General features: G+C 38.6%; 1 protein-coding gene across 5 annotated transcripts in view; it reads right to left on the bottom strand.

Moving 5' to 3' along the window:
* Window positions 1-3277: 3277 nt before the first annotated feature.
* CUL2 (cullin 2) overlaps window positions 3278-26545 on the bottom strand; it is a 71369-nt gene continuing 48101 nt past the window's right edge. For 2 of the 5 annotated variants that reach the window (XM_087948411.1, XM_087948412.1), the window contains exon 21: window positions 3278-3772. In XM_087948411.1, the coding sequence (XP_087804537.1) occupies window positions 3647-3772 (126 nt within the window). In that variant the 3' untranslated portion in view covers window positions 3278-3646. Of the gene's footprint in view, window positions 3773-21835; window positions 23791-25339; window positions 25941-26545 lie in introns of those variants that run through there. The other 3 variants (XM_026672235.2, XM_087948410.1, XM_087948413.1) reach the window with 2 other exon arrangements.

The raw sequence follows: 26545 nt of genomic DNA, 5'->3' as shown, positions 1-26545 counted from the left end.
CACCGGGCTGCTTCTTTCCGCTTCTTTCTTCTTCTGCTGCTTTTGGCTGCACGCAAGGAAAGCAGCAAAAGTCTTTCTTTCTCTCCCCCAAACTCCACAAGAAATTAGTCTTTGGGACCCTGCAAGGCCTCCTGCTCCAAGCTCTCTCTCTCTCTCTCTCTCTCTCTCTCTCTCTCTCTCTCTCTCTCTCTTTTCATGATGATGTAAGCTACCCAGAGTCATTTGAGATGGGCAGCATATAAGTGAGATGGAAGCATATAAATAAGATAGATGAGAGAGATATTTTATATAATAGATAGATAGATAGATAGATAGATAGATAGATAGATAGATAGATAGATAGATAGATGATAGATATACATAGATAGTCAGACAGAAAAAAATTGGTATAGATAGATAGATAGATAGATAGATAGATGATAGATAGATAGATAGATAGATAGATAGATGATAGACAGACAGACAGACAGACAGATAGATAGATAGATAGATGATAGAGATAGATGAAAGATTGAGAGAGAGATAATAGATAGATAATAGATAGATGTTAGATAGATAAATAGATAAAAGATAGATAGAGATAGATAGATAGATAGATAGATAGATAGATAGATAGATAGATAGATAGATAGAGATAGACAGACAGAAAAAAATCGGTATAGATAGATAGATAGATGATAGAGATAGATGATAGATTGAGAGAGAGATAATAGATAGATGTTAGATAGATAAATAGATAAAAGATAGATAGATAGATAGATAGATAGATAGATAGATAGATAGATAGATAAGATAGATAGATGACAGATGATAGATAGATGATAGATATAGAAGATAGAAATGATAGAACTCGGCGGGGGTCTGGACCAAAGCTGGGGAGCAAAATAAGAAGTCTATGGGTTGCAGGTTGCAAGCACGCACACCACACTCATGTAGCATATGCCGTTCCTTCTATTGACCATGGAGGATATTTTCATAATGGCCATTACTATGCTTTAATTTAAACAGTGACAAGGAGGGGGGCCAACTGCTTAACTAAAACAGTTTTGCTTATAAAGGGAATATTCCTTCTTGACAGCTGCTGAGGAGATGGGAGCATCAGCCAAGCAGGTCAGCATGCTGGAGAAGCCCAACACGGCATGGCAATTAGCTAGGAAGCTGAATAAGCCCAGGAGACAAAGACACAAGAGAAGTGTGGGGAAGCTCATTTGCATTGATTTTAAACACACATAAGTCTGGCGGTCTACACAGATGGAAATGGGAACCCTCCCATAATTACTGAATCCTCATCAGGATCCCCCATAGGTAAGGAGGCCTCCTTTAATGATGACACAGGAATAACTTCTCTATGCAAAATAATTTCCCCTGCAGCTAAAAACGGCACTGAAGAAGCCGTTTTGTATTTTGAGAGAGGCAATTGCAGTTGTGACACTCAGGTTAGGTTGTGCTTCTGTTAGGACTGAAATTCACTTTTTATACCAATCAATCAGATCATGGAATTGGAATATAAAGAAGCGCTATTGTGACATCACGACATCAGTATATTTATGTTGCTAATTCAAGATACTGTATTATTATGTATCTTCACATATAGATGATGAAGATTAGACTGCCAACCTCAATTCATACATACTACCCTCTATTTAAATCTTTTTGTTTTGCTATGGGCATAGAGATAAATTAATTGTGCGGTTATGAAGGTGGTAGCAGCTCAGCCCTGGTTATTTCTTCTGAATTCGTTTGCGATCCATCTCCTATCACCTCCCATAAATTCTTTCTGTTGGAAATCAAAGCTCTTTGTCTAGTCTATTTTGTACACCTTAAACTGTGGTTCTCAGCTGTGATTGAAGGCCCAAACTCTTTGTCACCATAGATATCCTCAATTTGCAGCCGTTCATTTAGTGACCGTCTGCAGTTACAGCTGTATTGAAAAAAGTGACTTATAACTGCTTTTCCACACTTGCAGTATTTCCATGTGATCAAACTTCGGATGCTTGACAACTGGCTCATATTTATGAAGGTTGCAATATTCTGGGGTCATCAGTGATGGTATGCTACTGGTTCAGCCCGGTTCAGCCGAACAGGTAGTTTTTTTTAAAAGCTCCGATTAGCTCCCATGATTAGCTGAGAGGATAAAAGACTGAAAAGCGCATGGGAGGGGTAGGGTGGAAGGGTTGCTCCTAGTTTTTTGTTTCTTCAACCTCTCAGCTAATTGGCTTGTTAGGGGTGCAACCGTGAGTGACTAAGGTAGGATTCCACTGCTGGGGCTCATGTGATCACCTTTTGTGAACCTCTGACAAAATGAATGGGGAAGCCAGATTCATTTAACAACGGTGTTACTAATTTAACAATTGCAGTGATTCACTTAACAATTGTGGCAAGAAAGATCATAAAATGAGCCAAAGCTCACTTAATAAACATCTCCCTTGGCAACAGAAATTTTGGGCTCAATTGTGGTCATAAGTTGAGGACTATCTGTATAATATCTGTATTATAATCTGTATAATATCTATATTCAACTGTGAATCTCCAGGGTCCTGAACTGGCATCAGAAAGTGCCAAAATACTTAAAAATAAGTCCTTGCTCTCTACATAGGGACGTGGTGGATCAGTGGTTAAGACCTGGGCTTGTTGATCAGAAAGGTTGGCAATTGGGCAGTTTGAATCCCTAGTGCCACGTAACAGAGTGAGCTCCCGTTACTTGTCCCAGCTTCTGCCAACCTAGCAGCTTGAAAGCATGTAAAAATGCAAGTAGAAAAATAGGAGCCACTTTGATGGGAAGGTAACAGCATTCCATGCGCCTTTGACGTTTAGTCATGCCGTCCACATGACCATGGAGATATCTTTGGGCAGCGCTGGCTCTTCAGCTTTGTAACAGAGATAAGCACCACCCCCTAGAAGAAATGACTAGCACGTATATGCAAAGGGAACCTTTACCTCTCCACAAACAAAAGCAAATGAAAAGGAAAACTGGTTTGTTGAATATGTGTTAACTTCCAGCATCAAATCTAAGAATTCATCTTCAATCTCATAAACTTCCTTGGTAAATTTAAACAGTGTATATTGCAGCCACTTTCTTGGAAGGTTTTACATCTTCATAGAAGAGGAGGATATGGAGAATAGGGAGTAGGGGATTTTCTGGAATAACAGGTAGCATTCTTGTAATCAGAGTTTTGGAATTAGTCATATTTCTTTATCACAGCCATTTTTAAGAATGATGCAGCTTGCTCTCAAAATTCCAGTTGTTCAGTTCGAAATCCAGTTCAAAATTTACATGTTCAGGTTATTCATTTTATTTTTTATAAATAACTCAAGGCAATGAACATACCTAGTACTCCTTCCTCACCCTCTTTTCCCACAATAACAACCCTTTGATGTTAGTTGGGCTGAGAGAGAGTGATTGGACCCAAATCACCCAGTTGACTTTCATGGCTAGACAAGATTAGAATTCACAGTCTCCTGGTGATTCGTCCAAAGTCACTTAGCCACTTTCATGTCGAAAGTGGGATTAGAATTCACAGCCTCCTGGTTTCTAGCCAGATTACATAACCTCTGGACAAAGTTGACTCATATACAAAGGTAGCACATCTTTTTCTAATAAAAGATAAAATAATAAAAATGATAGGGGGAAGGGTCTATTTCTGAATTAAATTCCATGGCAACACTTCTGTTTGTTTCTAAGGATAATCTCATGCTTGTAGTAGCTTCCAGGAGCAACATTCTTATCAAAGGCTAACCAGCCTTTTGAAGAAGTCCGCATTGTCACTGATACCTGAAATGCAACAATTAAAACTATTAAGGTCAAGATTGCAGATTTATGATAGAGGTAGTTTTTGCTTCACATTCTGTTTATCCTTTACTTTCTCATTCTGTTTTCAAACTTTAAAAAGAAAAAAAAAGGAGATAGATCACTGTTTGTTTAAAATAAAAAGAACTACTTTTAATATTTTTCTAAGAGGACCTTACTTACAAAGAAGGTTTTCTGCCCACTGCATATTGAACCCTTCAATTTCTGTCCAGGGTAGGTTTATAGGCAGCCCAAGATCTACCAATTCTGATTTTTTTAAAAAATTATCTTTTAAAAAGGAAAGAGACATATCCTGTGATCAGGATAATAGATCATGCAATGCGTTAAAAAAAATGTTCCCACATGAATTCTCCTTGCATAGCTGTCAAAAAAGCAAGGCAGGTTGGGACATGTTACCTCTCATGCACAGGAACAGTACAAACAAGGAAGGGAGTGGGCAGACTGCCTTGGCAAGCTTGTAGAACCAGTGCTTTCCAGATGTGAGAATGACTACACAGAAAACATTCACGCTCAGCATACCCGAACATTTTATTTTCTAACCTAATATCACTGCTCTTAAAGGGATGATCATCTTCTTCCATTTTGTAATCATCTTTGACTTTCAAGCCAGATCAAAGTTGCCGTTTTCCTTTGGATGACCTTGGGGTAGTCTAATCAAAATAGTGCATCTGGACTCAGGACTAGAAAAGGGCTAAAACTTATTGCTTGGAGTTTTACAATTCACAGTGGACAGTAGCAGGGGTGGGATGCAAATAGTTTTACTACTGGTTCTGTGGATGTGGTTAAGTGGGCATGGCTAGATGGACATGGCCATATGACTGGGTGCGTGTAGCTTCTTTTATATGTTTTTGCAGCACACCCCCCCCCCCATGCTCTGTTTTTATGTTTTTTTGCCTCCTGGATCTTAGGGAAGCCTCCTGGGTAAGACAGCACAGCTGATTGTTGGAACAGCTGATCATTGGGAGGAAAACTAAAAAAAATAAATACCAGTTTGGGGAAACCGGTAGCTGTTTCTTTACTACTGGTTCACTTGAACTGGGCTGAACCAGTAGAATATCACCACTGTTGTAAGTCTTTGATTTACAACAGTTCATTTAATGACCTTTCAAAGTTACATCGTCATGAAAAAAATAAACTTACGACTTTTTACTTATGATTCCCCCTCTTTTCCCTCATCTAAATCATTTATGGAGAGAATTGTGTCTAAAATGGACCCTTGGAATACCCCAATGCTTACTTACTACCATGCAGATTTAGTTCCATTGAGGACTGAGTGCAATTTGTCATCCAGTTGTAAATACACCTGGTAGTGATGCTATATACCCCCTACCCCCTTTTTTTTTAGCTTACCAAGAAGTAGGTTGTGGTCTATTTTGTCATATGCCTTACTGAAGTTCAAGTATACTATATCCACTGCATTTCACTAGCCCATTAGCCAGTTTATCAAAGAATGAAATAAGATTTGTTTGGCATGATCTGTTTTTGACAAACCCACGTTAACTTCTGGTAATAACTTTGCCTGCTTGTAGGTGTTGGCAGATCTGTTTCTTGGTGATCTTTTCCAGGATTTTCCCAGGTATTGATGTCAAGCTGATTAGTCCATAGTTTCCTGAATGTGGGTCGTCCCCCACCCCTTTATTTATTTATTTTTTAAATAGGAACCATACCAGCTCTTTTCCAGTCCTCTGATAGTTCCCCGGTGCTACAGGATCTTTCAAATATACGGTTTAATGGTTCTATGATCTCATCTGCTCCTTTGGAACTCTGGGATGTAATCTATCAGATCCCGGTGATTTGAACAAGTGCTGTGATATTTGGCAATATCCAGTTTATAATGATATTTGCTTGGGGCAAAATCGTTGCTGGTTTCTATTCTCAAAGCAAAAGATCTTCGTATTGCTTCCCTACAAATCACTATCCACTGTTTCCTATTCCTATTAGCTTTGGGAAAATCCCAGGATTGTAGGTCTAATTATAGAAACACTACAGTTATGTATTTTCATCCTCACACTCTTCCTCCATATTCTTTAGTGGAATCATCAAGGAGACTAGCTTTTAGGCAGAAACTTGATTTAAGGCAATAAGGAATCCTGTTTATCCAGTTTCACGCCTCGGTTGAAACATCGGTAGTCCTCATCATACAACCATTTATTTTGCAATAATTTGAAGTTATAACGGCATTGAAAAAAGTGACTTATTGATGGTCCATGCACTTACAGCCGCTGCAGCATCCCTACAGTCACGTGATCAGATGGATACTTGACAACCAGCATGTACTTACAAAAGTTGCAATATTCCAGGATGATATGATTGCTATTTGTGACCTTCTCGGATGGCTTCCAACAAGCAAAGTCAATGAGGAAAGCTACATTTACTTAGGGGCTACATACTTCACTTAACAAAGATGACAAAAATAGTTGTAACATTGGCCATGATTAACTTAACCATGTAACTTGGCCATGTAAATTCTGGTTCCAGTTATGGCTGAAGTCAAGGACTACCTTCAGCTTCTGCCACCCTCACAAACTGGCCATAGAACAAGGACCTTCAAAGATAGCCTACAAAAATATGGATTGAGTTATCTGCATGGAGAAGTCCCGTACATCATGTTATTCTTGCCATGAAAGATCCTAATGGCAGAGATAATATACTCACTCTGACTGGGGGAAAAAAAAAAAGAAATGAAAAAGAGTTTCTGAGCAGATCCCGAGGGCTGGAAAACAACACCCAAATATTTATACATCTTAACCTGCTCAATCATATGTCTGTTCATCTGCCAGCTGCATTTTGTTAAGCATTAGAGAAGACCATGACTTTGGTCTGGCAGGAATGAATGACAAGCTTTCCCAACAAAGCTATGAATAAAAGGCAGAATGATCTTCGCTGAGCACAAAGCTGAAAAAAAAAAAAGCATGGAGGACTGGTGCCAAAGTAATTTGCAGGCAAGCATTGCACGATGTGTGTGTGTGTGTGTGTTTCCTTCACAGCTGCAAAGAGTGACATTTTATGCATATTGGAGAAAATAACATAATTGTTGTACGAATAATTACAGTATTTCTCATCCACCGAGCATGCTGGAAAGAAGGATAATCTCAGTTGCAGTCCTCTTTTTATGCCTTCACGCCTCTTGTAAAAAGCAATTCCTCATGGGGTATCCTCCCTCCGCCCCCATTCTCTAATTTCCCATTAATTGAAATGTAGCAGTAGACAGCCAAAAGAAAGAAAGAAAACCCTGTAATCCTCTATCAAGATTATCAGTTCTCCAGGTCATTGCTGTCTTAAAGGTGCTTTTTATTTCTCTTTTTCAAAAGGCAACTGGACTGTTTTTGTGGAAGATATTTCACTTTTCATTGAAAAAAGCTTCATCAGTTCAGTGAGAGAGAAGAAAACACACGAGCTATTTTTTTTTATGCAGGTGTTTTATATTCTGTCTTCGTTGCTTTTGTTTCTCCTTCCTGACCCTAGAATATTCATTTTAATTCAAAAGTAGAGCATAACGTTAGCAGTAAATAATTAATTGACAGCTTGTTAGAAACACCCAGGAACACTTATTCTTCCGTTTTTACTTCAGGTCTAGAGGTAGTTTGCCAGTGGAGAACAGTTGAGAGCATGTTGAATGGGTAACAGTGGAAAAAGGACTCAACACCTCTGTAATTTAATGCAGCGAAATAAAATAAAATAAAATACAGAGAAGTATAAAATAAATTGGACATTGCTTGGTATGGCATTCCCTAAGAAATTTTAAAAACCCACCTATCTCCAAATTGAGTGTTGCTATTATTAGAAATAACTAAAATAATGGCTAAGCTTTAATGTTTCCTAGAACTTTTTGTCAAGCAAAATGTTACAGAAAACAGAAGACTGGAAAGTGGCAAGAAAAGACAGAAAATAGGTTAAATGTTCAAGACAAGAGGGTTGACATTTGAAGATGGTCCCTTGATAACAGTTATGGACCAAATGATCAGAGTTTGGGATTGCTCAAGGAGAAACACAAAATTCATTAGTGCTCTTTACATTTTCCAGCAATCTTGCATATAAACAGTACAATATAAAACAGGAATAAATATTACAACTTTCCTGCCTACAATGCAGATGATACAACAGTGGTGGGACTTATCTCTGGGGGAGGAGGATGAGTCTGCCTACCGAGATGAGGTGGGCCGGTTGCTTTCGTGGTGTGGAGACAATAACTTGGTCCTCAACACCAATAAGACCAAGGAGCTTATAGTGGATTATAGAGGGAACAGATCAGACATCCAGCCCTTGCTTATCAATGGAGGCCGAGTGGAGCAAGTGGCCAGTTTTAAGTTTCTGGGTGTTACCCTAAAAGAGGACCTGACCTGGGGTGCCCACATTGCAGCCCTGGTCAAAAGGACTCAGCAGAGATTATACTACCTGAGGCTTCTCAGAAAACAACTGAATGAGAAACTGCTGGTGACCTTCTATCGCTGCACCATAGAGAGCATTTTAACATACTGCACCTCTGTATGGTTTGCCAATTGCACAGTGGGAGATAGGAAAGCACTCCAGAGGGTTAATGTCATTGCCCAGAAGATCATTGGTTGCCCTCTCCCCTCTTTGGAAGAGCTTTATAGCTCCTGCTGCCTTAAGAAAGTTCAAAACATTCTCAAAGATCCATCTCATCCTGGGAAGCCTTTTTTTTTTTAAACTATTACCATCTGGCAGACGGTACAGAATAATAAAAACAAGGGCAAATAGGCTGAAAAACAGCTTCTATCCCAGGGCAGTAGCTCTTTTAAATTCTGCTGTATAGTGCAGTGTTGGTGTGGTGTCGGGGGTTTCTGGTTCAATGTGTGATGGGTGAAGGATGTGTGTTTGTGTTTATTGTCATGGTCATGGTCATGGTCATGATGTACACTGAAGATGGTGTTTGATTTCGTTGTACGAGTTGCAATGACAATAAAGTAAACAAAGCAGGAAACTTATTTGAGGTGATACCCTTTTTTTCTTGGGTATATATATATTATGTAGCACTCTTGAAACAGGAAATGTTTGAATTTAGCTCAGTGAAAATCTAAATTTGTCCAATAATATTCATTTTGAGATTTTCCTTTAATCCATCAAGAACTGAATATATAAACAATTTTGACATACTGTAATGTATCTGGAGATAACATGTTCAATTTCAAAGCTATCTCCCATAGCAAAACCAATTATTAGCACCTGTTAATACTTTCTAAAGTTTTCTCTCCAACTTTAGTTTTCTGTTGAAGCAATCCTCTGGAGACTTGGTTCCTGGAATATTAGAAAGTATTTTCTTCTCCTTTTCCTCATGATTGGTCAAAAGTCTCCAGAGTTTCATTATGAAGATGAAGGATTATTATTTTTGTCTCTTCCATCATTCCATCCTCCCACTTTTTGTAACAGATTCCTTGTCTCGTTTCACAAAACAAGGAACTGACTGGATAGGAAGATGGATAATGCTAGCTGGGCAGCAGAGAATTCCTCATGGCACTATTACATCTTTTGCATTTACTTCTCACAACAGACCTTTGTCTATTTCTTTTCAGAGGCTTGATTCAGAAGACTAGCTGGCATTAGTTGGCCGCTTGGCTTAATTTTCCCAGAAGTAAAAATAAATCCATATTATTTATCACTGGGAAATTAATAGCACATCTAATGTCAGCCAGAATAGAAAGGGCATGAAGTGGTTTGTTTTTTTCACTATCAATCTGGCAGTTCCCAGCAGTAATTTAAATGCATCTTTAATGGGGAATATAACTATGTACTATGTATCAAACGTACATGACAAGTTTCCACAATAGTGAGCAGTTGGAAGAAATGTACTATAGACAAGCAAGTTTCTGACTTCAGTTCCTTCATAGTGAAACTCAAACAAGGGACCAAATTAGTGTAGACTTTACTCCGTGTTATTGTTCAAGTTATCTTTAATCTTTACCTTCCTTGATAATTGCAACCGTTGATATCAAATCATATAGCAAAATTAAATAGATTTTGCAAGCATACGAACGGCCACAGAAGCTTTCCTCATTAAGTTGGTTCCTACATTGCATCAAGACTAAATCCAGGGTAACAAAACACATTTGTTATTGTGGCCCTATAACAACGATAGGAGATGCGGTGGCTGAGTGGCTAAGATGCTGAGCTTGTTGATCAGAAGGGCCAGCAATTCGGCAGTTTGAATCCCTAGCACCGTGTAACAGAGTGAGCTCCTGTTACTCCTGTTGCCAAGAATGACATGGCCATAGGCATATATTATAGGCCACCCAATCAAGCAGAAAAAATAGATGTCCTTTTTGCCAGCCAACTAACAAACATATGCAGGAAACACACAACAATAGTAATGGGAGACTTCAATTATCCTGATATCAATTGGAAAACTAATTCTGCACCAAGTGAGAAATCAAATAAGTTCCTAACCAACCTAGCTGACAACTTTGTTGTCCAAAAGGTAGAGGGTGAAACTAGAGGGACAGCCATACTGGACTTAATTCTTACAAACAGAGAAGATGTGATAGAGGGAGTTGAAACTGCAGGAACCTTGGGTGAGAGTGACCATGTCATACTAGAATTCAACATAACACAAATACAAGCAACAGAACATAATGACACCAGAGTCTTGGATTTTAAAAGAGCTGATTTCAATAAACTCAGAGAGAACTTGGGAAAGATTCCATGGATGAAAATCTTAAAGGGGGAAAACAACTCAAGAATCTTGGGAAACTCTAAAAAGTATGATCATAGAAGCCCAGACCAGCACAATACTACCGAGAAAGAAAAACAAGAAATCCAAAAGAAACCAACATGGCTACACAAAGATCTCTTTGGCAAACTGAAAGAAAAAAAGGACAAGTACGTAAAATGGAAAGAAGGACATACAACTAAGGCAGAATATCAGCAGATAGCCAGAATCTGCAAAGACGAAGTCAGAATAGCAAAGGCTCAGAACGAACAAAGACTTTCAACAAAAGTCAAAGATAATAAAAAAAGCTTCTTCTAACATATAAATAACAAGAAAAAAATCAAGGAAACAGTCAGTCCACTAAAGAGAGAAGATGACAAGGAAGTAACAGGCAACAGAGAAAGTAGAACTGCTTAACTCATTCTTTGCCTCTGTCTTCACACAAAAAGAAACTATAGCTCAACCCACCAAAAACATAACCGTAAAAGACAGACCAGAAATAAAAGTTAAAATAAGCAAAAGAATAGTAAGAGAATACCTGTCTGATCTTGATGAAAACAAATCAACAGGGCCTGATGGATTACATCCCAGAGTTTTAAAGGAGCTGGCAGAAGTCATCTCAGAACCATTGCACCATATCTTTAAAAAATCCCAGAGCACCGGGGAACTACCAGAGGACTGGAAAAGATCTGATGTGGTTCCCATCTTCAAAAAAGGGGAAAAAAACAGACCCAGGAAACTATACACCAATCAGCCTAACATCAATACCCTGGGAGATACTGGAAAAGATAATAAAAAAACAGATCTGCCAACATCTAGAAACAAGTAAAGTAATAACTACCAGTCAGCACGGGTTTGTTAAGAACAGATCATGCCAAACCAATCTTATTTCATTCTTCAACACAGTGACTAAATTAGTAGACCAGCAAAATACTGTGGACATAATATATTTAGATTTCAGCAAGGCATTCGATAAAGTAGACCACAACCTACTTCCTTGTCAGCTAGAAAAAAGTGGAATAGATAGCACCACCACTAGATGGATTCGCAACTGGCTGGCAAACCGTACTCAATGAGTAGTCCTTAATGGGTCTAAGTCTACATGGAGGGAAGTAAGCAATGGGTTGCCACAAGGTTCCGTCTTAGGCCCAGTACTCTTCAATATCTTCATTAACGACTTAGATGAGGGAATAGAAGGGGAACTTATCAATTTTGCAGATGATACTAAGTTGGCAGGAATAGCTAACACCCAAGAAGATAGGCTCAAGATCCAGATGGATCTTGACAGACTAGAACACTGGGCCCTATCTAACAAAATGAAATTCAATATAGAGAAAAGTAAAGTCCTACACTTAGGCAAGAAAAACCAAAAGTATACAAATAGACTGGGTGAAACCAGGCTCATAGCAGTAACTGGGAGAGGGATCTTGGAGTCTTAGTGGACAGCCAGCTAAATGTGAGCCAGCAGTGTGCAGCCGCCGCAAAAAAAGCTAATGCAATCCTAAGTTGTATTAACAGAGGGATACAGTCAAGATCAAGGGAAGTACTAATACCACTCTATAAAGCCTTAGTAAGACCACACCTAGAGTATTGCATCCAGTTTTGGTCACCACATTATAAAAAAGATAGAGACTGAGACTCTAGAAAAAGTACAGAGAAGAGCAACCAGGGTGATTAGGGGACTGGAGGCTAAAACATACAATGAACGGTTGCAGGAACTGGGCTTGGCTAGTCTAGTAAAGAGAAAGACCAGGGCAGACATGATAGCGGTCTTCCAATATTTAAGGGGCTGCCACAGGGAGGAAGGGGTCAAGCTATTTTCTAAAGCTCCTGTAGGCCAGACAAGGAATAATGGATGGAAACTGAACAAGGAGAGATTTAACCTGGAAACAAGGAGAAACTTTCTGACAGTGAGAACAATCAACCAATGGAACAGCTTGCCCTCAGAAGTTGTGGGAGCGCCATCAGTTGAGACCTTCAAGAAGAGATTGGACTGTCATTTGTCAGAAATGGTGTAGGGTCTCCCCCTTGGATGGGGGGTTGGACTAGATGACCTACAAGGTTCCTTCCAACTCTGATTATCTGTACTTCACCCAGCTTCTGCCAACCTAGCAGTTCAAATGCATGTTGTTAGGAATAACATAAGTTACCTAACGTAGTTTGGGTAAAATAATATATATAAACTATGATTGTAAGTTAAAGTGTGTGTCACTTTAAACAGCAAAGCATGTAATTTTGGGTGCGGCTGTAAATCGCCATAAGAGGGAGCAAGAGAACCTTGCTAGCTTACTGATTGCTGGTTTAATGAATTCCTTGCTGACAATGATGGATTGTTAACTGCGTGTTCTTTACTGTTGCTGAAAGAAGAAAGGAGGTTTTACTTCTTCTTATCTCATACTGCGAAGAGAAAAATTACTGGACTGATATTAGTAAGTTTAATGAACTCTTTTTCGACACTGGACTTTGCAACTGATTAATCCCCAGACGGACTGAACTAAGTGAATGATATATGGACTGTTTGACTATGCTATAAATCTTACTGGAATAAACTATTTAACTAGCACATTGTATCTGTTTTTACTGAGTGTAAGCTACAATAACGTTTATCTCACATATTTGCCTGCCTGCCTGACTGCCATGCAGGTTCTGCTAGGGTGTATATCCCTAACACTGGTTATGGGCCCAGGCTGCACAGTCAGACTAACCAGGATATAACAGGCTTATATAAAGTGAGAGTTTGTGTAGTTACACAATACTGTAAACAGACAGCTGTGTTTTATTAATTATAGTTTAATATCCAGAAAAAGATGGCACAAGTCAATTTACAAAGTTTGTCTCTAATATCCAAACTGGATGGAACAAACTATGTTTCATGGTCTATGAAATGCAGCCTACTTCTACGCAGAGAAGGTTTGTGGAGTATAATTCAAAACCCACCAGAGGTAGATGCATGGGATCCGGAGGATGAGGATGATGCCCAGAAAATACAAGAATATAAACTGAAGAATGAGCAAGCTCTCTGTATAATAGGACTGACACTCTGTGACCAGCAGCTTGTCCATATTCGTGGAAAAGAAACAGCTGCGAAATGTTAGGAGAATTTAAAGAAGATTTATGTTCGAGACAGTGTAGGAGCACATATAAATCTTACACGGAAACTGTTCAGAACACATCTTCAAAAGAATGGAGATATGTTGAATCATATAAACACAATGAAGAGAATTTTTCAGGAACTGCATGAAAAAGAACTTATCTTCACAGAACTCCATCAGGTTTATATAATTTTGTCTTCGTTAGATGAGAACTATGACGACTATGTAACTTCACTGCCAAAAGATAACCTCACATTAACTGACATTACTGGCAGATTAATTGAAGAAGCCAGGAGAAGGCTTGAAAGGGATCAACTCAGAAGGGAACCACAAGAAGATAAAGAATCTACGACAGCCTATACAATTAGAAAATGTTTTAATTGTGGAGGAAAAGGACATTTGGCTAGATTCTGCAAGAAAGGAAAACGCAACAACGCCAGCCAGAATGCTAAAAGGCATCAAAAGAATGAAAAATGCTTAGAGTTAGCCATGTATAGCAACGAAACTGTGAATAATAATTTATGGGTTGTAGATAGTGGAGCATCGCACTGTATAACGAAAGATAAGAAAAGATTTGTTAAGATGTCCACAAGTTCACAGCAGATATCGTTAGCTAATGGCTGGAAAATGAAAGCAAAAGGTGAAGGTATTGCACATTGTTCTTGCATAAAAGAAAATGTAAAAATGTTATATGTACCACAACTTAAGTTTAATTTGCTTTCGGTTAGAGTTTTGATTAAAGTAGGTTATGTAGTTACCTTTAGGAGAGAAAACTGCATAATAGAAAAAGAAGGTAAAAAAGTGACTGCAACTTTAAAAGGTGAATTGTATGTGTTAAATGATAATCAGTCAGAGGTAGCTAACACAGTTTATAATAACGTTAAACCTCATGATGAATGCATACATTTGTTACACAGACGTTTAGGGCATATAAATTTTAAAATGCTCAAGCAAACGGTTGAACTGTCTGAAGGTATAAAACCGAAGCCTTGCAGTAAGTATTTGCACTGCAATGCTTGTAGTCAAGAAAAAAGCAAGGTAATACCAGCAAATAGATTAAATGGATTTAAGACAAAGGAACCTCTAGAGCAGGGGTCCCCAACCACCGGGCCGCGGACCGGTCCCGGTCCGTGGAGCACTCTGTACCGGGCCGCAAAGAAGAAAAATAAAAAAAATGGCGGCTTTCTTCGCCTTCGGTGAATGCTGCTGGGATCAGGGATCAAGGACACAAATGAAAGAAGGGGAGGAGGAAGCAACCGAAGCCTGTCCTGCTCTCTGGCTCAGCGGCTTCGGTTTCTTCCTGCCTCGTTCCTCTCTCAGTCGCTCTCTCGCTGCTCCACCAGCCCAGGAAGAAACTGCTTCAAAGAAGCCGGGGGTGGCTTTTCCTGTCGCCGCAGCTCCTCCGCACCCGTTTACCCCCCACCCCGCCACCCGCCAGTGGTTCAATTCAGTGCTCCGTTCTGCCTGCCTGCCTGTCTGGTTGTTTGGGAGCAGCTTTGGCTGAGAATAATAACTATTCACCTCTTTTTATCAGCCGAAGCTGCTCCGAAACGAAGAAGGCAGGCAGGCAGGCAGAACGGAGCACTGGATTGAACCGTGGGCAGGCGGCGGGGTGGGGGTAAATGGGCGCTTCGGAGGAGCTGCGGCAACAGGAAAAGCCACACACACCCGGCTTCTTTGAAGCAGTTTCTTCCTGGGCTGGTGGAGCAGCGAGAGATCGATTGAGAGAGGAATGAGCAGACACCTGAGGGAGGGAGGGAGACACCTGAGGGATGGGGCTGAGGGAGGCAGGGCCGAGGCGCTCCCTGAACTTGGTGGTTTGCTGGCAAGTCAGGTAATGAAATGTCTGCAAGCAAACCACCAAACTCGGATTCTTCCTCCCCCCGGTTCTTGAAAAAGTGTTTGTGCTTGAAACTGGTCCCTGGTACAAAAAAGGTTGGGGACCACTACTCTAGAGGTCGTATTTGCTGATATTATAGGTCCTAAAAAACCAAGTGTGGGAGGTGCTCGTTATATACTAAGTATAATGGATCATTATTCCAAATATGGTTTCTGTTATTTAATGAAGAGTAAAACGGAAACATATCAAAATTTCTTTAATTGGTTGAAGTTTGCAGAAAGAAAAACTAAAAGGAAATTAGTAACTCTTGTAACTGATAATGGTACGGAATTTATAAATAATAAATTCCAAAATAGATTGAAGATGGCAGGTGTTGAACATAAAAAGTCTGCACCATATAGGCCACAACATAATTCCTTTATAGAAAGACGAGGCCAAACAATACAGGAAATGGCTCGTACTATGTTGTCGGATTCAGGATTACCTGAAACTTTGTGGGGAGAAGCAATAATGTGTGGTAATCATATATTGAATAATGTTTTTAACTCAACAACTGGTGAATTACCATTCACACGGTGGCATGGTAGAAAACCTGACCTAAGCTACATGCACACATTTGGAGCACCAGCATGGGTGCATATTCCTACACAACTGAGACACAAGGGTCAGCATAGGGCTAAAAAGTTATTCTTTGTAGGTTATGAATCTAATCACAAATCATACAGATTCTGGGAAAAATGTTCACCTAGAGTTTACTGTAGTGCTAGTGCACAATTCCTAGAACATGTAGGATGGGAAAAACTGGAGCAAGATTCAAGTAAGGAAGTAATCATAGAAACCTACAAAAGACCAAAATCACATATCAGTAATAAGAAGAGTACAATTAAAGAGGAAGTACAGGAAGAGCACATAGGACCAGAACAGGAAGAAATAGGTGAACAGGAAGAAATACATAACCAGGAACAGGTAGTACATGAAAGTCCGCCTGTAAGCCCTGTAATACCTAGACGTTCTACAAGTGAAACCAGACCACCTGACAGGTACCAAGCAAATGTAGTTTGCCAAGTTAGTAAAGTTCCAACTACTGTTGAAGAACTTAGAATGTATCCAGAAAAGGAACAGGAAAATTGACAAAAAGCAATGGAGAAAGAATTAAATTCATTAAAACAAATGCAAGTTTATGAAAATGTTAAATTACCTCCAGGAGAAAAGTCCATTGGCTGTAAATGGATATTTAAATTAAAAACAGGTAAAAATGGGACTGTTGCCCATAAGGCTAGGTTGATAGCTCAAGGATTTAATCAAACTGCATGTGATTATGATGAAGTATTTGCACCTAGTCTAAAAGCAACAACCTTGAGAGCAGCTTTAGTGTGGGCAGCTAAGAAGAATTATATTATAAATCACTTAGATGTAGAAACTGCCTATCTGCATGCACCATTGCAGCACACTATATATTTAAAGAAACCTATAGGAATCAAGGATGATAAAAATAATAATGACTGTTGGAAACTTAAAAAGAGTCTCTATGGATTAAAACAATCTGGTTACGAATGGAACCAATATATTGTTAAGGAGTTAAACAATATAGGGTTTAAACCAGGTTTAGCTGATCCATGTTTATTTAAAAGAGAGAAAAATGGAATAGTGTCATTATTATTGTTTTTTATAGATGATATTGCTTTAATTACTAAAACTAATAATGAAGCTACTGAAATAATATCATTATTAGGTAAAAGGATAAAATTAAAGCAATTAGGAGAGATAAAACAGTATCTCGGATTGACAATAAATAAAACAAAAAGTGGCTATAAGATATCTCAAGAGGATAAGATTTATCAATTACTAAAAACATAAGATGGAACTTTGTAAACTGGCTAAAACTCCAATGAGTCAGGAATTTGGCCACACTGATGCTCAAAGTTCAAAATTCGATAAGACTATTTATCAATCACTAATTGGTAGTTTATCGTATATTAGTAATTGGTCAAGGCCAGATATTGCCTATGGCATTAATCAATTGGCAAGATTCAACGCTGAACCCACTGAACAACACTGGCAAGCGACAAAGCGTATATTAAGATATCTTAAAAGGACAATGCACTATGCATTGTATTTGGAGCCAAAAGATGATCTGATTTTAAGTGCATATGCTGATGCAAGTTTTGCAACAGACATAAACACTAGGAAATCAACTTCAGGTATGGCTATACTATTAGGAAAAGCACTGATTGGTTGGAAGTCAATTAGACAGCAACACATAAGTATGTCCACAATGGAAGCAGAATTTTCATGTCTATCTTTATTATGTACTGATTTAATTCTGTATAAACAGTTGTTATTAGATATGGGAATAACTGTTAATGATTCCATTGTAGTTTATGAGGACAATCAAGCAGCCATACGGTTGGCTACAAATATTGCTGTGAAAACGAGATCTAAGCATACAGATCTTAGATATCTGAATGTAAGACAATCTGTAAAAAATGGTTTAATAAGATTGGAATATTGCATGACTGAAGAAAATTTTGCTGATCAGTATACAAAAGCCCAAGGTCCAGTAAAACATAAAGAAAGTTGTGACAACTATGGTTTGAAGTTGTAAATAGATATATATATTATTATATTACCCAAAAGGGGAGAATGTTAGGAATAACATAAGTTACCTAACGTAGTTTGGGTAAAATAATATATATAAACTATGATTGTAAGTTAAAGTGTGTGTCACTTTAAACAGCAAAGCATGTAATTTTGGGTGCGGCTGTAAATCGCCATAAGAGGGAGCAAGAGAACCTTGCTAGCTTACTGATTGCTGGTTTAATGAATTCCTTGCTGACAATGATGGATTGTTAACTGCGTGTTCTTTACTGTTGCTGAAAGAAGAAAGGAGGTTTTACTTCTTCTTATCTCATACTGCAAAGAGATAAAATTACTGGACTGATATTAGTAAGTTTAATGAACTCTTTTTCGACACTGGACTTTGCAACTGATTAATCCCCAGACGGACTGAACTAAGTGTATGATATATGGACTGTTTGACTATGCTATAAATCTTACTGGAATAAACTATTTAACTAGCACATTGTATCTGTTTTTACTGAGTGTAAGCTACAATAACGTTTATCTCACATATTTGCCTGCCTGCCGTGCAGGTTCTGCTAGGGTGTATATCCCTAACACATGTAAAAAATTCAAGTAGAAAAATAGGGACAACTTTGGTGGGAAGGTAACAGTGTTTTGTGCGCCTTTGGCACTTAGTCACGCTGGTTACATGACTACAGAGACATCTTCTGACAGCGTTGGTTCTTCAGTTTTGGAACAGAGATGAGCACTGCCATCTAGAGCCAGAAACAACTAGCACGGATGTGCGAGGGGAACCTTTACCTTTACTAACAGGGGTGTCAAATTCACATCGTCATGGAGGCGTCATGTGACATATTGGGACTTTTCCCCCCTTTGCTAAACCGGATGTGGCCAACATGTGACATATCTAGTCCATGGATCGGGAGTTTGACAGCCCTGCCCTATAACATACTATCCCCAAATAATCTACACAGGTGGTCCTTGATTTATGATCACAGTAAGGCTGCTGTTAACAGTTAACAACCAGATTTTTTGACCTTTTTGCTATTTTCATCACTGACATTGTTTGTCAGAAGTTGGCTGGGAAAATCTCAAATGGTGATCACATGACTCTCAGATGCTGTATCCATTATAAATGGTTTCTGGTTGCTAAGTGCCCAAATTTTGATTACATGAATTATGTCTGGGGATGCCAGACATAATAGCAAAGAGCAATTTTAAGCCACTTTTTTCAGTGTTGTAATTTTGAATGGTCATTATATGAGTGGTTGTAAATTTAGGATTGTCTGTATGATGCTTCGATAAAATGGCCCAGTTTGCAGATGTTAAAATAACACACACAATTACAAATTGACCTAATCCAATGTAGTATATGAGTACATAATCTCTGTTCATATTGAGGAAAATGTTGCTAATAAAATTAAAATGCATGGAAGAATTGTACATTCATATAGATTGTGTTTTTTCAAACTTGGAAAATTTAAGCTATGAGGACTTCTATTCCCAGGATCCCCAGTCTGCAGATTTGAAGTCCATACATCTTAAAAGTTGCCAAATTTGAAAAACACTGCTCTGTTTTCTATTCTTCAATCTTTGGTTCAGGAAAAAAAAATGCAGTTTTATTTTGCATCTCATTCACTTGTTTATAATAAAAACTTTTAATGGGATGTGGAATTGCCTGTACACTGCTGCATATAAAACCTTCAGGCATCGGCCAATTCTGGCACCTCCTAATATGAATGTTGGCTTTCATGGCTGCTAGAACAAAACAAATGTGATTTAATTCCTGGCAGAGAAACTGATACTCATACAGTTGAAATGTGTTTGGGGCAAAGCAGGACTGCAAAGATGGACATAAAAGTGGAAGAGTAATCAAATAAAGGCAATCGAGAACTAGTAACAGTGACATATTGCTATTTCCTAACCAGCCTAATGAAAAAAGGACTGAGAACTGGGAAAACAAAATCTTGCTTTTGTCTGGAAAAAGAGAAACCTCTGGAGAATTCAAGTTACAGATATCATGGCATTACCGCAGAGTATTAAATGCTTCTGAATTAAAATAAATTGACATTTTGTTTTGTATCCTACAAAGACTTAACAACTTAGCTTGCTGTTATTATTCAATATATATTTCTATCCAAAGTCAGACTTCACTGACAATATATGAATCATATATTGTCTCTGCAGAAGACATTTAACTGCATTGAGTATTACTGTAGGATCTTAAGACTAAGTTAAATGTTGTTTTTTAATATAGTTCTTGGATTAAGAAGCACTGTTGAGGAGCCGTTTAGCCACCACCTGTACTGTATTCCCTTTGACATGATTTACTTACTAATTTTTCACATCCTGAGATGGGAAGAGTTGCAAAACAGGACAATTTTAATCAGAACATCTCTTCTGCTCCCATTTTTTCACAGAACTGCTACGATGTAATATTACTATATTACATCGTAATATGTCACATATCATATTATGATAATTTGTCATAGTAGATGTAATCATCTGCTATGATGTAATCATACTAATGCATGATATGTGTCGGACCAGCCATGACTTAAATCTCTAAATAAAAATGATCCTTGGCTTCATTTGTTGAGAAAGGTATAGATATTTATTAGAGATCATTATTAGAGATCAAAAAATGCATTGCAATATTGCAAAGCCAGAACTAAAATTTGCATGCAAAAATCCCTAAGTTTTCCTTTTCCTTTCCTTAACTGTCTCTCATTGCCCACCCTGGAGTAACCAATAATTAATAACCGGGTTCAGGCAAAAGGTTTTTATAACAATCAGTCCAAGCACAGCTTGGTATGTAGGTCCCCTCCTTCTTCTAGCTGGGTGACTTTGAGGCAGCATCTCAAGGAGATACAGCATTTACTTTCATTTCCTGAAGCATTCCCCACTTCATTCATCGTTCATGGCAGTCTGTCAAAGCACAACCAAGCATAAAGTGGCAGCTGACAGTATTGCCTCTAAATGCTGAGATGGGAGGGCTTGCAAAATACAGGTAGTTCCTCATTAACCATCTGTTTAGTGACTGTTCAAAGTTACCATGGTGCTGAAAAAAGATCATGTGATCACCATTTAGGTTCTAGATTGTTAGGGGCAATTTGCTGGCTCTGTAAACTGCTTAGAGAGGGCTGTAAAAGCACTGTGAAAAACTATATAAGTCTAAGTGCTATTGCTACTGCTATTGATGAGCCATGGTGGTGCACTGGTTAGAGTGCAGTACTGCAGGCTTCCTCTGCTAACTGCTGGCTGATTGCAATTTGGCAATTTGAGTCTCACCAGCTCAAGGTTGACTTGCCTTCCATCTTTCTGAGGTCGGTAAAATGAGAAGCCAGATTGCTGGGGAACAATAGCTTGACTCTGTAAACCACTTAGAGAGGGCTGTAAAGCACTGTGAAGTGGTATATAAGTCTAAGTGTTATTGCTATTTATAACTTTCCCAGCCATCTTCCAATAATCAAAGTTAATCCAGACTGACTGAACAACCACAAGATTGACTGCAGTGAATCACTTAACTGTGGTAGAAAAGGTCATAAAATGTGGCAAAACCCATGTAACAACTGTCTTGCTATCAACAGAAATTTTGGGTTCAATTGTAGTCATAAGTCGAGGGCTGCCTGTAGAATGATTCTAGCCAAAACATTTCTTTTGTTCTATTTTTCCCCGTTGCACTGAGGATGTAGAAGCAGCAGTTATCTGAAATTGGACTGATGAATTAGTGAGTTATCTATAGTTAGTGCTAAAGTTGATTTACATGTTGTATGTCTAAAAATGAGGTATTGAGACCAACCTAAAAACTATTTAAGAATCAGTACAGTGTTTTCTTGTTTTGAGTCTTCTGTATTGGAAAAGTTAGTAAAGCAAACAATATGTTATGTTACAGAAAACATAAATAATTATGACCATTTTGTGACTGAAGTTACAACTATACTGACAACACGACCTTTGACCTTATATGACTGTCATAACATTCTCATACTTACATGATTGTGCTTGGCAACTGGTTCACAATTATGATCGTTACAGTGGCTCAGAATCATGCAATCACCATTTGTCAGCTTCCAACAAGTCGTCAATGGGGAAGCCAGCAGGAAATGTTGCAAATCGCACAATTACATGATTCCTTGCTTCATGACTGCAGTGATTCGCTGAACAATTGTGGCAAAAGGTCATAAAATCAGGTATGGTCACATGATGTCCCACGTAATAGCTATACAACTTAACGATATTTTTCCCCCAATTCCAATTGAGATCATAAGTTGGTTTTCTTCATAATAGTACATAAAGTAGAGGGTGCCTTTATAAAGATGGAAAGTAACAATCTCTGAGAAGAAAGCAGGCTACGTTAATAGTGCCTGGACTGCACCCACCTATGAAATCCAGATTTGACTGCATTTGCCCTGGTCCAAGTTCATCAGCACCTTGTCCATTACATCATATGAATACCAGCAATAGCTCAGATAAGTTGGCACACAATCCATTTTTCCCAAAAGAGTTAACAGCAGCACATGTTAACTAATCTGTCTCCAGGCTGATGGTTCTGACAGTATATTACATTAGAAGTAAATATAAATCACAGTAAGGAAGATAAGAGAATGAATCCTATTAGAGAGAAAAATAATGCTTTTTTTAAATAAAAAGGAACAGCTAATACTTGTCTTTTGTAATTATGCAAGATTTCTTGGATGCTGTCAAGATATAAAAGTGCACTTCTTATCCACAGATAAGACCCTCTTTATGTGCCACAATAGAGAAATCCAACTGGATCATGAAACCTTCACGATAAATGAAACTGTGCACAGTATTCTAGCAATTAAGGCATTGGACTAGCACTGGAGATCACAAGTATAAGTCACCCTGGACCATAGAGTTCATTTTGGGTCAGCCCATACTGTCTCAGCTCAGCCTCTTTTACAGGTTCTTTTTCTGAGGAACAGGAAGGGAATTTCGTCAGTTTTCATATTTACAGGTTACATTTCCTAGAAGGCATTCATGCAGTAATTACTCTTTACAACAAAAAATATAATTAAAAGCTCCAACACTAAAGCTTAGCAGTGTATGATAGAAGCTACAAACACTGTTTTCCAAAAAAATCATGGAACAGGTTTTTATATGGACATTTCAAAATAAGGTACATAGAAAAGAATATTTGTAGCTTAGGGTTGAACTATGGGGTTCTTGTTGCCCTCTGAGCTTGATTGGTTTTTTTTTTTTTTTTTTTGCCATTTTCTTTCATTATCCAATTAGGTAATATCATCAGTTCACCGAAGATGATACTTCAATGGGTAATGAAACATCTGCAAGACAACCAAGCTCAGAGAAAAAGAACCCCGCAAGATACAACATAGCTACATGATCAAAACCAGGTATGGACTAAGGCATTGAATGCATTCTTGGATACCTGTGGTGGGAGCAGGATAGAGGTGGTATGTCCATCCTTGTTCATGACCTCGCAGTGCCTTTCAATACTGTGATCATGAAATCCTTCTGGACTTGTTCTGGAAGTTGGGAATGGCCAGCAGAGTTTTCTCCTGGCTCTCCTCCTTCCTTCAGAATAAGTTTCACTTAATGTTCATAACGAATGGAGAGAGATCCAGCTGGTGGTCCCTTGCTTTTGTGGTGCCTCAGGACTCCATGTTCTCTTTCCTATCCTATGTCTACATGAAGCTGCTGGGTGAGGTATTCCAATAGTTTGTGGTGTCCTCAACATGATGCCAGGTTATAAATCTCCATCGCCATGCTGTCTGAGTGATGCTTAGGTTTTGTCTCCGTGCCCAGAGGCTGTGGAGGCCTGGATGGGATGCAACAGATTCAGCTCAATCCAAGCAAGATTAAGATTCCAGCCGTCTATTTTGAATCTGGATTGGGACACACTTGCTCAGACATTTAGTGTGAAAACTGGCAATCCTAGATTCACAGCGCCTACTGAAAGAGCAGGTAGCAACCATAGCTAGAAAGGTTTTTGCACAGCTTAGTTGCACTCATTCCTGGACTTGGAAGGCCCTCCTCACTATCTCTTATGCCCTTGTGACTTTCAGATTGGACTATTGCAATGACCTTTAAATGAGGTTGCCCTTGAAGAGTGGAAACTCCAACTGGTACAAAATGTAATAATGCAGGCAGTTCCTGGTACTTATTACTCAACACATGACACAAATGTTCTGTGAGCTGCATTAACTTCTGATGTGCTTCTGGGTGCTATTCAACTCTTTTTGGCTTAGGACTGAATTATTTACTTCACTCCACAATTGTTTCTACTCATCCTATCCCATATGGCAGGAAGGATATGCTTCCAGATATTTTCAGCTAGGAAATGTCGACAGGTGGGTCTCAAAAAAAAAAAAAAAGTATTTTCTGGGTATCACTCAGCCTGTGAAAAATCACTCCTCCTAAAATCAGGCCTTGGAAATCCAGCGTTATGCTGACGCCTAGGGCATGGGTGTGGATGAGAGCTTGCCACTTGATTGTATGGCTTATAGATCAGATTGTACCCTGCGGCTATCTATTTTTATTTTTAAGTCCATTTTGTGTTTTTATTTTAATCTGCCTGGAGTCACATAAAAGTGGGATAGGTAAAAATAATAAAAGTGGGATATGAATATAAATAAATAAATAAATAAGCAACATGTTTACTTTTAATCTATTTCTTCCCAGATGTTGTGAAGAACTTTAATTTAAAACTATTTTTTCTACACAGATGGGGAAAATGTTCATTGACAAAACTATTATATAGAAATTTTGTCTAAAGGAAGGAAAAGAAAAGGCTGGGTTTTGGAATCAGCAGGGACTTCTTATAGACCAGAATGTTACTCAACATTATTTTAATGCAACAAAACCAAGCATTTATTTATTGTTAAAAATTTAATTGAAATCTTAGAGTGAAGTGGAACCTTTTCCTACCGTGAGTTTAGGCAACCTGGTTCATAATAACTTTTCTTCACAATTTGACTTGTCAAATATGCCATCATATAAATTAAAACTGACATAATAAAGTAGCCTTTCGTTTTTCTCTTCCTATGTTGGTAGGAAAGGGTTTTAAAACTTATTCTTGCCTTCTAAAGAAAATCCAATCACAGTGAGGTAACATCTGCATGATCTATTATTTCATAGATAAAATCAGCATAAAAGTAACCAGCCAATCAGAATTATCCCTTTTCTAAGCTGGCTTCTAAACAGAGTAACTTGGAAATATAATAATTGGTTTTACAAAGCAAGGGCACACTTACATAGGCGCTAAATCCTGCTGATCAAACAGTAAAATGCCCAGAAATGAGCTATAAGGATGCCTAACAATGAAAAATACTGTTCAATTTATAAATTAAAACAAGTTGCACAACATATTCCATTTTTTATTTATTTGATAAGCAGCAGTATTGCGTTGTCTTTTTTACATTTCAGTGTAGATACAATTATTATATTATCTGCCATATTACAATATTTAGCCTGTTTTAAGTTTGTGTTTTAAGATACATTAAAAAAACATCAACTGCAAACGTGGGAGGATGGAGAGGTGGAAGGGGAAGAATGGTATCCAACCAAAATTTCCACATTTCAGCAAGACTTCACTCATTCTCTTTTAATAAAGTTTTAAGAAATGTCATAATGACATGAGCTTGGGATATCTATAGGCTTTTTTCTTCACTGACGCTCATGACGTGGCACTGGTGATGTTGTAAACAGCAGAAAAAACAGGCGCTGCCAAGTGACCAATTATGGAGGCACTACAGACCTGCTTTTTTCCCACAGAACACACCAAGCAGAGACAGAAACGATCTCCTTACAGCCAGCCGTATCTGCGGAATATTAAACTCATGCTACATAGCTGTACTCATCTGCCGAGGCCTGGCTCCGTTCAATGTACTGTTTGTCTATCAGAACTTCAATACACTTCTTAATCATGCTGATACTTGGGTTAAACCTAGCTCTTGATTGGCTAATTACCTGTGCAAAGGAGAGAAGAAAGAAAGAAAACCTGATGTAAATGCTGCCTAATGAAAGGAGATAGGGGAGGGGAAACTTCAAAACCAAGCCGTGTGTGTGTGTGTGTGTGTGTGTGTGTGTGTGTGTGTGTGTGTGTACAGGGGTGGGTTTCTACCAGTTCTGTCCACCTCTGTAGAACCGGTTCTATATCTGCTGATGTTTTTGCCCAGCCACCCACCCGGGCTCTTACCTGATCTTTATTTCCTGATTTTTCAACTTCAGCTGCCGAACGAGGCACAGCTGCAGTTAAAAAAGCAGGAAATGAGGGCTGTTTCAAAGGCTGCGTTCGCTTATTGAGAGCCAGAAAAAAGTTGTAAAATCGAGTCTGCTCATGAGTGTCTTGACTAATGACTTACAATAGAAAATTCCAGATTTCATTACAATCGTAAGTTGAGGACTATCTGTATTCTAAAGCCAGGATTCAAGCATGTACATGGCACACACCTTCCTTCAACTTGCACAGGACAACCAAGAGCAATCAAGATGATTAGGGGACTGGAGGCTAAAACATACAACGAACGGTTGCAGGAACTGGGCTTGGCTAGTCTAGTGAAGAGAAGGACCAG

This window comes from Notechis scutatus, chromosome Z (assembly GCF_049901735.1).
Source record: "Notechis scutatus isolate UNSWTSFEM ecotype Mainland chromosome Z, rNotScu1.2, whole genome shotgun sequence".
In the NCBI taxonomy this organism is placed as follows: domain Eukaryota; kingdom Metazoa; phylum Chordata; class Lepidosauria; order Squamata; family Elapidae; genus Notechis; species Notechis scutatus.
Note: the sequence above shows the minus strand (reverse complement) of the source record. Positions and strands in the feature narration are given on the sequence as shown.